The sequence below is a fragment of the Micrasema longulum genome, unplaced genomic scaffold, assembly GCF_059751315.1.
Source record: "Micrasema longulum isolate JH-2025_06_02 unplaced genomic scaffold, ASM5975131v1 h1tg001764l, whole genome shotgun sequence".
Classification (NCBI taxonomy): domain Eukaryota; kingdom Metazoa; phylum Arthropoda; class Insecta; order Trichoptera; family Brachycentridae; genus Micrasema; species Micrasema longulum.
The window spans coordinates 394,440-406,314 of NW_028278939.1; the positions used below are offsets into that span (position 1 = coordinate 394,440).

The 11,875-nt window shown below is 31.5% G+C and overlaps 2 protein-coding genes across 2 annotated transcripts; one reads left to right on the forward strand and one right to left on the reverse strand.

Annotated features, from left to right (window-relative positions):
* Positions 1–1,075: 1,075 nt before the first annotated feature.
* On the reverse strand, positions 1,076–2,089 carry LOC148274072 (proteasome assembly chaperone 2). The gene has a single exon (XM_088237675.1). The coding sequence runs from the start codon at positions 1,946–1,948 to the stop codon at positions 1,226–1,228; it is 723 nt and encodes a 240-aa protein (XP_088093801.1). The 5' UTR covers positions 1,949–2,089; the 3' UTR covers positions 1,076–1,225.
* Positions 2,090–2,824: 735 nt separating this feature from the next.
* Positions 2,825–4,292, forward strand: Pex3 (peroxisomal biogenesis factor 3). The gene has a single exon (XM_088237674.1). It carries the CDS (start codon positions 2,971–2,973, stop codon positions 4,087–4,089), a length of 1,119 nt encoding a protein of 372 aa, XP_088093800.1. The 5' UTR covers positions 2,825–2,970; the 3' UTR covers positions 4,090–4,292.
* The last annotated feature ends 7,583 nt before the right edge of the window (positions 4,293–11,875 follow it).

The following is an 11,875-nucleotide window of genomic DNA, read 5'->3' on the forward strand; positions in this document are numbered from 1 at the left end:
CTCACAGGGCACTGTAGATTAAACAAACACCTTGCTAGAATGAACCTTTCTGAAAGTTCCAGATTTAGGTTCTGAAGTGCAAATGAGGAAATACCTGTACACATTCTTTGTGAATGTGATTTTTTACATCATAAAAGGAGCCTTATCCTCGGGGATCACTGGTTAAACCTGAGGATGTTAAAGAGCTAACCCCCTACCTAATAGCCTGATACTTTGCGGATCTGAGCATGGAGGGGGAGATTTAGCAAAATGAAAACTCTCGCCTTCCACACAGTAGCCAGGCTCTTTATAGACCCTGGGCTTGGAGGGCAAGAACTATTAAGGGCACCCGTCTCAATAGATCTTCACAGGGCGCAGTGAGGTGGGGAGCTTGTATAACACTGACCTCCACCCTTAAGAAAAAAATAACAATTACTAGAATCCTAGGATGTCCTATTTAGTTTTTTTAGCCCTTGAAAAATGTTTATGTGATGAAAACTGTAAATGACAAAGAAAATTAATAGTATTTAAGTATCTCTAAAATATTATAGGCTGTTGTATTCTCTTATGAAAAAAGATGAAAATATATTTTTCAACAATATTTTGAGTATGTCCAAATGTTTGTAGATAGGGCCCGATTTTACTCAACACTTGAGATTGAAATTTATTAAAAAAGCGGAAAAACATTTTCCAAGAGAGAATATAAAAATATAGGCATTTACAGGGCTGTTGGCAGGACTGTCATTAAAACATTTTTCCTTTCTATTGCAGTCTTCAAACATTTGATCAACTCGAAATAATAAATTGTTAATTTAACTAACCGGTATAAATTTTTAAATTTATTTTCAGGTTTTACCTATCGCGTGAAATAATTCAGCTAGACATATCTAATCCAAAAAGTCAACAGCCAAAAGATTTGAGGAAATGTGGATTTTTAAACATTGGCAGAATGGTGAATGTCACGCAGTGTGTAAAGTGGCCACTTAACCCAACCAACGACAGGTTACAAGATGTTTTTTTCTCTGTTGCAATAAATTTAGATATATTTTTCACACATTAAATATAAAGCATGGAAAAAAATAATTAAAACTATAAATATTATTGAAAATTTAATATAAAAAGCAAATCCTTTATAAAAATACTTTATGCTGAAAATGTACCAATAACATGAGGTAATGATAAAGCAAGTTTTTCCATTCCTGAAATATTCTGCAGACTTCCATATTATTGGTTTATGGACGATGTATTAATATATATCTTGCGGTGGTGGATTTCCAAATAATAATCTCCATGAGGGTGGATGGATATATTTCTGATTACCAGAAAGACTCAGAAGGCTCATCCAATTGTTAAGATAATTCAACATCTCTTCGGCATCAGGTATGTTATCTCCCTCAGAACAATATTTAAACAGAATAAGACAAGGAAGTTTGACTTGTGTGCATATTTCTAAGAACTTTTTAGCAAATCCCCCTCCATGTATTTCATTATCTTCTTTATCAGTAGAAAAATTTATCCACTCTAAAGCCTTAAATACATCTTGATTTATAACATATTTGTTATGAATGTATCTGAAAGGAACTGTACTAATACTGTGTCTTTCAGAAGCAAAACTACTAGACAGTATTACAATCTGCTGAAGAGAATGTGCTTTTCCCAATTCTGCTACTTTGGTGAGAAAATCGTGGGAATATTTCTTAGCTAAAGGGGATCTTAGTTGTAATACTGCTATCTTTTTAGTAATGTTGGCATATAATTCACACGAAACCATTAAAGCTCCCGACGTTAGGTCATAAGGATCACTTCCAATTATAGGAACGATCGCTGGATGCCACACAGAGCCAACTTTTTCCATTTGGAGGGATGATATCACTAAATCAGCTGTCAATTGTCCAACATTTCCAATGGACACACATGGAATGATTAAAGTGTATAAATTAAAATCAAAGTCGGGTTTTAATTTCAACATCGTGTTTTCGGTAGGTTCGAAAAAACTAGGGCGTTACTTAGATACACAAAACTAGTACACAAATAAATCAGAACGCAAGAACTGAGTAAAATTTTTGCAATTTTTTATGTCAACTTTATGACGAAGCTTATTTCAATTTTCAATATCGAATCAAAATATCAAAATAAACAGTTTACGGGTTGCCAACATTAACATTCTGAATGATTCAGAAATTAGGCAGAAAGTTTTTCTCTTTTACTCTTAAGCCAAATAACACGTGAGTAAACGAAGTAGAATTATGGCGATTATTGGCTTTATTATCATGAAGATAGTGTAAAAATGCTAACTTGCTTGTAGCCGGTTGTAATTTTTGTCACTTGTGCCTAATATCACTCCATGTTTTTCGAAGTTTGCACGATCTGTCACTAATCAGTTCAGCCAACATAAAAAAAACATTAGAAATGACAGAATGTTATCGTCGGAATTTAAGCAATTCGAACAAAATTGAACTTTAGTGCGGTGACTTAATCGTGGTCGTTATAATTCCTAATACAAAGATCTGAAAAAGAACAGTTATATTTTTTCAGTACTTTTCCCCAAACCGAAAGTTCAAAGTAGTGTTAAGCTTAATTGATTCGTTACTGATTGATCGGGCATTAGAGAAACTAAATTTATTATTTATACGAAACATTTATAGGTAATTTATGTATTTAAATAAAATATTAGAATTCTGTGTTTGTGATCGCGTAAAAATTTTAGTTGTGTTTTTTTGATACCAGGGCTGATTTCTTAAGATTTACATTATAGTAATAAAACATCTAGCTGTTTTGTCTTTCCAGATCCAGATAATTACTTGGAATCATATTGTGCACCTATTTGATGGATATTGTTCCACGACTTTTACAAGTTTTAACGAGAATTATGACACAACTTCAAGTGATATAAAGGATAATGTATTTGACATTTGTTGGGGCCAAGTGATCGAATATTGAAAATATTTATTTGTATTTCCCCTTTGTTCATTTGCATCTTCATCCATTAACATGTTTTCAAGTTTAAGAAGCTTTTTAAATAGACATAAAAGAAAGTTTATTGTGACAAGTGTTGTTATAGGTGGTTCGGCGATGGCTATTAGCTATGCACATAAGAAATTAAGAGAATGGCAAGAAAGAGAGACACGAAACTTTATGGATATGACCCGAAAGAAAAACCATTTTGAGAGTACAGAAAGGACTTGTAATCAGACAATATTGTCGCTTGCCCCGTCCGTGTGTGAAGCGGTCAACAGAGCTCTGGAAACACAGGAAATTCTTGATCTTCTTCGTAACAACCCAGAAAATAAGGTAGAACTCTGGGACGAGCTGAAAATTCTGACATTTGCTAGAATTTCCTCCATGATTTATGCATTTACTATTCTCGTTGTTACTTTAAGAATACAATTAAATATCATTGGTGGATATCTATATAAAGATTCGACAAATAGAGACTCTTCTCCTATAATTAACAGTAACATCCAGCAAAAATACTTATCACTTTGTCATTATTTTGTCTCGGGAGGTGTTGAGAAGTTATGTAAACAGATCGAAAGCAAAGTACAGCCCGTCGTACAACCGATCCCTTTGAACAAAAAAGTATCGCTTAAAGATATTGAACAAATGTTTTGGTCAATCCAAAACTCCCTCTTTATCGACAACTCTGATCCATTAAAACAAATGATTTCTTATTTGATAGAAGACACCGAAACATCCGATGACGAATTATTGAAGACATTATTGAACGAAACGATGGATCTCTTGGAGAGTGAAGAAGTTATATCGTTAGGACTTTCCAGTGTAAGCCGTGGTTTTGCTTTGGTAGTAGATCATATTGCGGAGTTTTTCAACCCGCCTACTCACACTAATGGAAAGGTTTCCATTGTAGAATTAGGAAGCCAGGAAGGGACATCCAATGGCTCTGTTAACAAGTCTCAGCTGAATACATTTGTCAGCGTGAATAAAGTAGAATTGTCACTTGCCAAATTGATTCCTATTATCCACAAGTTGATATCTCAGCCCCTAGGAGGGGACCTTTCCGGAGTGCTGGGTACGGCCATGCAACAGTTAGTGTTGAACGATAAGCTTAAGGTGCTGGGTGCCAATATTTACGAAACATTTTGTAGTTAGGATTGTTATGAATGAAACAGTCATCGTAAGTGTTTTTATCTATTACTTGGGTATTATTTATATGGGGCTAGAAATAAAAACATAGATTTTTTATAGTTTAAGTTTCCACTACCCTTAAGAATAATTAACTTTTATTTTTTAGGTTATTTTATGTGACTCAAAGTGTGTATTTATGGGAATAATTAAAATATTTTTGTTAAAAATACGCTTTTATTTATTTTTCTTTCATCTTTTAGACCACGAGAATCTGGATATTTCAATAATATTATTCTATAATTGCCATGTTAATTTATTTGATGTTTCTTAAAACTTGTTTTTCAATTAAAAATTTGGCTTATGATACACATTTAATACATCTTAAGCGAGTAAAAGTTTGTTTTTATACCTGTAGTAAAACAATACATCATAATATGTGTAATATTGATTGTCATGACACACCAAAAATATTAAAATTTATGGCCTATTTTCAAAATATTATAAGTATGTACACAATAAAAGCTAAAAGAAAATATATAGTTATTTTACAGTGTTTATTGGACCCCTGATCTGGAAACCAAAATACTACCAACAAATCACAACCTGCGTTAAGTATACATTTTGAAATTTGCTAGGTTTAAATAATTTATTTGTTTTTTATATGTGTTATTGTAATATTTAATATCCATTTATCTTGTCTCAAAGTCACCCGTGACCATTAAATAGATTTATTACAACAAGGAAGTTCAGTGCAACGGTAAATTGGATATAAAAAATGTTTTACTAAGCATGGTCAAAATTTGAACATTTAATTTTATGAAGAAGTTTCTCTAAAACGTATGAAAATATTCATAAAAATGGACTACTTTGAATGGTGTCACTAGTTCTCATCAATGACAGAGTGTTGTGATATGACACATTTTCGGTTATCAGGAAGCTAACCCACCAATCAGGAGAACTCACTGTAGAGAACTTATTACATCACAGGTGGAGTGATTTCAAAATCAAAAACCTTTAAAAAATCACAGCGCTAATAATATGATACATAAAATTTTTAAAAAATAAACATTTTTGGCTTAGTTTGATAGTATATTAACAAGTAAAAAAATATGAAAAACCACTGGATGTCCTCATTAGGTAGGTACATCTTTTGAGTGTATATATTAATTCTTGTTGTTTCACATTAACTCTTAAAATACTGTGCTAAAAAAATAATCTGCACACAGTGCTGAAATGTCGTGTTACATTAAGCAGAAGACGAGATATTTTGAAATATAATATGTATTGTATGAACATCTAATTTAGGCCTGTTTCAGCAAAATACAACTTTATTATTCGAAGAAATAAGAGATATAAATTTCAAGTCTTGTATTCTATGTAGACTCATGTGACATAGCCACACAAGAGTTAAAATTGTTTTTGAAGAGTTTCTATCCAATATTTATATATATGACTCTGGGAATGTTGTGACAATCAATCGATTCAATATTATTTACCTATTTGTCCAGTAGTACGGATATTTAAAAAAAATCTAATTGTAATGAGTAGGTAATGAAAGAGTCGTGATTATATCAGTTCGTGTCTAAAGAGTCTTATGTCATCTCAATATATTGTTTGTCTTCTCATACTATTGATGTTTTCTTTTTTAATTTTCAAGGTTATCTCTATTATGTTATACACAATACGTGAATATAACTAAATATTCAATACAATGAGATTTACCGATCTTTGTCGAAATAGTAAACTCGTATTTTCATAGTTATTGACATAAATATATGTATTTTCAATTGATTTTGCTGGAATATACGCTACTAATATAAATACCCAAAATTTTGAATTGTCAGTTTAAAGACACAAATAAATATCAATAAATCTTGTATCTTCCGTTTGTTATTGAGGGTTTGATTTTGTCAGTTTTTAATGTATGGATGGGTATGAATTAAAACGATTTTTTTTGTTCTAATTTTATTTAGAACCATTAATTTAATCTGTTTTTCTTCCAACTCAAAGTTAACATATCACAACAGAGAGGAAGAATATTTTAGAGAAGGGAACATGGATGCCTAGATATTTACAGGGCTTACGACCTGTCATTGACTGGTTTATGTGACTACTTTACAGATTGTGTAACATTTAGTTAAGTACACCTCATAGCGCAGTGATTAGTGAGTTCACCTACTACGCTTGAAGACCAGAGTTGGATTCCTAGCGGAGTCGACATGAAATATTGGTTTTAAAACTGATTTTACTCATCAAAATTTCATTGTCCCTGGACTGGCACTTGAAGCGTAAGTTTAATCACATTACCTTCTTATATCAGATAATCAAGATAAACTACATTTGCAATGCCCTATGCACCATCGGGGGGGTATTGGGATATGATGATGACGATAAATTTTTTACTAAGCTAAATAACATGAATTAAATTGAAATATATTCTTTTGAATTTGTTGCAACAGAGAAGAAAAACATTTTTGAGAAAGGAATATGGAAATCCAGGCATGATCAGGGCTTTTGACCTGTCATTGGCTGGATTATGTGGCCATTTTACGCACTGTGTAACATTTACCATTCTGCCTATATTTGAACATCCACATTTCCTCAACTCTTCCATCTGTTGACTTTTGTGAAGTAAAAGAGCTGAAACCTTTATCATGTTTTCGTTTATTTTTTTATAATATTTGTTTAACTCCACAACTTGACAAGAGGCATCTAAGGTCTTTTCACGTTTTTAAATTATTATTTTTAAATAAGCAAAACAATAAGTATGATAGTAACAGTACTATTTTTTCGTGCGACGCGTTGTTGGGTTAATTTTCTACAATAGGTAGTTTAAAATATGCATATTTTGAATTACTTGAAAAGGAAAAGTTTCGCGCCCTGGGGGTTAAAGGTTACCGTGCCATGTTTGTACCTACGCAATGTTAGAAGCGGATTCAGCGGGCTCGACGTATGGCGTATGGCGTCAAAATGACCACTGACTATATCGAGGGTTTGCTGACAGAATGCATGAAGTCATTAAAACAAGTTTCGGGATAATCGCCTTTAGAGCTTTTTTATTCTTTCAGCGCATTATTTCTCCCATAATTTTAATTTATTCAATTTTTTTTAAAGCTTTAAATGAGTAATCTTTATTCTAGGCATAGCATAAAATTTGAAATCAACACCAATAACTTGCACCTATGTATATTTTAAATATGTCGAGGCTGTGCTGACAGAATGCAGTCTATATAAATTTCAAATATTTTTAAATATCGATGCAAGCTGTTGATATCAAATTTTATGCTATGCCTGGAATAAAGATTACTATTTTAAAGCTTTGAAAAAAAAAATATTTATATAATTATAAGAGAAATAATACATTGAAATAATAAAAAAGCTTTAAATGCGATTATCCCGCAACTTGTTTTAATGACTTAATGCATTCTGTCAGTAAAGCCTCGATATAGTACAAGTGAATATGACGCGAAGCCAACTGCGAGCCGTTTTGTAGGTGCATGTTTTTAAACCCGAAATTTGTAAATAAAATATATATTTGTTTTTAAACATTGATAGTTATATCATTAGAACCGCTCTAGGTATTTAATATATTTTCAACGTTATTCCCGGTTTGTTGAAAATACTCTAATCATAACACCCAGGATTTAATAAAACCACAATGAATTATTGTGATGTCACCAAGAATCGAACTCTGAACCCTCCTTGCGTGGGGCAAGCTGGTGCACCGTGGTCTTACGTTAAATCGTTTTTTTTTTTCTTCATTTTATGATGATCATTACACAAAATCACAAATCTATAAGTAGGTACCTGTTTATTTTATCATATATCATAGTCATACCTATGCAATTCATGGCGTTTATTATTGTTTTCGCAATCCGCGAATGTCGCTTAATTGTATTTTTTACGATACAGAGATCAAGGACAAAAGAACTAAACTTAAAACAATTAAAATCTCTGACGTATACATAGGAGATTTTAAATTTTAGGTGTTAACCAGCAGGCTTATTCTGTCACAATTTCGTTTCGTAAGTTAGTTCGTTCGTCATATATCCATCTCATTCTAACGCAGTTAAAACCACATTTCGCTCTCGTTCCCTCTTATACGATACGATTGAATTATTTACGAAACGAATTAGTTACAGCATAAGGCCACAAAGTTGTAAATTTATTTTTATTTAATTTCTTTAGGATGCGAAGCATAGGTATTAGCTTAGCACTTAGTTCGTGAAATGCTAATCACTGAATTTGCCAAATATTGCTTTTTTTGCACTATGGCAAAATGCTGTTTCACAGTGTCCTACAGCTTAATATTAGTAATGGAAACGAATAATATTGTTTTCCTTTCATTGGCGTGCTAATGTAAATACCTCAGCACGTAAACGCTAAATGTTAAAAAAAAAAACGATTTCCATCTCTGGTTTGTTTGACCCTTTGAGACCGTATGTATGTTCGAACGAACATATTAGCTTTGCGATTTTATTTATCCCATAATAAATTAAAAAATGATGTCAGGTTTTTATTTTCTAATTGCTGGAAATCTTTTCCGCTAGGTTGCAATCCGCAATCTTACTTAAAACAGCATTCAAATTTTGACAGATTGACATTAGTTAGAGCACCTAATGACCTAATTCCTTGCGTTGTTATTTTGACTGTTTAAGGTATATAATCTATTTTTTTCATTCAATAATTATTTATTTTGTTGCCTTAAGGCGTATTCTTACGATACCACAAGCCATAACATCAATTTTTGAAAGTTATTTACTAGAATTTTACAGTGAAACATAATGTTCGTTCAATCGAACATTCGGTCTCAAATGTAACTTTTTTGCAAGTATGACTGATTGTTCATGTTTTATTATCGTTAGAAACTCTCTAATTTTTGCAGGAATTATATTAAATCTTTTATTTATTTTATTCATGAATGGCCAAAACAATGATATCATATGAATATTTTTACAACTTACAGATAAATACAAGTCGAAATCGCTCTACTATTAGAAGGCGAAATATCAAACATTGAGCTGGAGAAGGAAGACAAAATTGATAAAATACTTGATCTCTGGAGTCACAAGCCCTGTAAATGCCTAGACATCCATATTCCCTCCTGGAAAATGTTTCTCCTCTATAACAGAGACAGCAACAAATGCAGATTTAAATACCTCCCTAGGGAGGAAATCCAGCCTGTCTACAAGCATTTGGACATACAGTGTTAATATGTTTAAATTGCATGTTTTTATAACAACTGTTTTTTTTATTGATAAAATGGTTTTTAGTATGTATTTGCAATTTGTATTTATTTTTCATACTAAAAAAAAATCTTTTGACACCTAATTTGTGTTCAAACGAACACTGGAATAACTTAACTATTAGAAATAAAAAATAAAAGAATAAACTAAATTTTTTTTTCTTATCTGTTATCAAGCAACTAATATTTTTTTACAATTTCCAGTCTTAATTTAGGTTTCAAAGGGTTAACATCGGCAAAACCCTTGAAGTAAAATCTAAATAAATAAAATCTAGTGTAATCTAAATTATTATTGTCGATTCGAATTATGTGGAAAAGTATTGATTTAGCACTCGGAAAATAAATGAAATTGTTATATTTCAAACACTCACAGTATATATTGCTATGTTTTAGATTCTTCAATTACTCACCCCCTGTTCACAGTTACCAACCGTTTTAGGTGTTTTTGCGATTATTTTTCGCGATTTTTAATTTCCTTTCTGAATTTCTTCAATCTTTTTAAGTTTTTTTAATTTTTCAAAATATGCTCTTTGACTTTAATGAAATGAATGTGTTTCGCGAGATTTTGGTCTAGAAAAAAAAAATTACCAAACATAAAATATTTTATAAAACCCAGACATGTTTAGCTCAGCACTGCATCAAGTGGTATTGCGAGTACCTTCTACTCTAATAATAATATAAAGTACGATGATATAATACCGTGATTATACCAAATTAAAGAATAAAATATCACATCGATATACACCATAAAAATACCGTTAAATTATACGAATTTGAATAAATTACGTCGTGTTGCGTCGCGTCACTAAATTTAATTTTCCACTCAAATGTCAACAGTTTTGAATCGTGCAATCTTTATTTCCCAATGGTTTTCATCATTTTTCAATGTAGGGATTCAGAATCTGCCTCATTGATTAGATACCCATTTTTTTAGCGATACTCGTTATGTTGCAACGGCTGGCGGCCAGCAAACATCTAATACTATTTTCTCTACAGATGTTAATATTTCGTAAAGTAAATAGTCAAAAGTCCAGTTCACGGCCACATTGCATCAAAATGCCAGGAAAAAATGTTTATTCAGTATTATTTTCAATTTTATCACAACAGTCCGAAGTCACACGTGATTCGCATGTGTCGCGGGTTCAGATTTAAGATTATTATTTCGCACCAGTAATACAATAAATTTATTGTCACCCTGTTATTTATGTACGTCGAAAAGGGGCGTAAACACGGTGTATTTAGACGTTTTAATGGCTATCTATTATGCATTTAGTTAACCGAGTTATTTTACTAGTGTTATTATCTACAGTAAATTTTATAATGCGACCCGAGTTGCACAGTGTACGATTTGAACGAGTGCTAAGTGTTTTGTTTACATATTTTAAATAAGATTTAAAATATTGTGTTAGGTGGTTTTTTAAGTGTTGCCAATCAAAACGTTTCATGTCCACTATGTTCCATTTTGGTTTTAAAACATCATTTCGGTAAGTAGGTACTAGCATAATATTTTTACCAGTTTTTTTATACATTTATACGTTTGATACGTTTAATCCAGTTTAGTAATTTTGTAGATCATTTTATTATTATTGATTTTATCGCTCTCGCGACATCGTCAGACAGGAGACCTGCATAAACCTGTTATTTATTCAAGTACCTATTATTTGTTTTTTTTAATAAATCTTCACTAATCGTTGTGAATATTAGAAAAACTAATTTAACCGATTGCGTTTTAAAATGTACCACATTGGTATCTGTATTTTTTATTACACCTCTTTTCAGCAGGCTAGTTTAATTCATAATTAAATATTGTAAATAGTAGGTTGTTTTTTAAATTTAAAACATAACGTTATTCCTTATGAAGAATGGTCAATTGCTTCTGATCAGTTTAATCCAGGGTAAAACATGAAATTGATATTTCTGTTGAAAGAAAAAAAAATGGCACATGCTTTATTTTAACTAATTACAAACCAATGAACTGTAACTTTTACACTCGTATTTGATGATTGGTGCATTCATTATTTTATTTAGCTTGCTTTTTTTTTAGATGAGCCGCTAATTTATTCATAAATTATATTTCATCAATCATGACTTATGTGTACTGACTGGTTGACATTCAATAGCTCGAAGATTTTATTACTTCTACGTGATGACGAAAAGTGATGTCGAAAGTTCACATGAATGTCATTTTGCAATAACATTTACTTTACATACTAAAATAGTCCATTTCATACGCTACGATGGTAAAAATCCACACGGCACGATAAAATTGTCAAGGTGGATTGAAAAATTGGGAAATTTATATTGGTCCTGTGAAGTCAATGAAATTTGATACTAGATCCCATACATAGCTTTCAAATAGATTAATCAATAGCAACAAGGATTGAGAACAGGGCTGTCCAAAGTTGTGCATTCCACGACGTGGTTTTAATCTACCGGAAATACGAACATTTTGTTTTTACAAATTTTTTTGCGTAGAACATTATTTTCTTTTTATGGCATACCAAATAAATTAATGAAATATATATTCATATGGCAACAAGTTTTCTCTCACTATCATTATGGGGA

Excerpts from the sequence above, each read along its gene's own strand:
- LOC148274072 (XM_088237675.1), bottom strand. The coding sequence starts at position 1,948 with ATGTTGAAATTAAAACCCGACTTTGATTTTAATTTATACACTTTAATC.
- Pex3 (XM_088237674.1), top strand. The coding sequence starts at position 2,971 with ATGTTTTCAAGTTTAAGAAGCTTTTTAAATAGACATAAAAGAAAGTTT.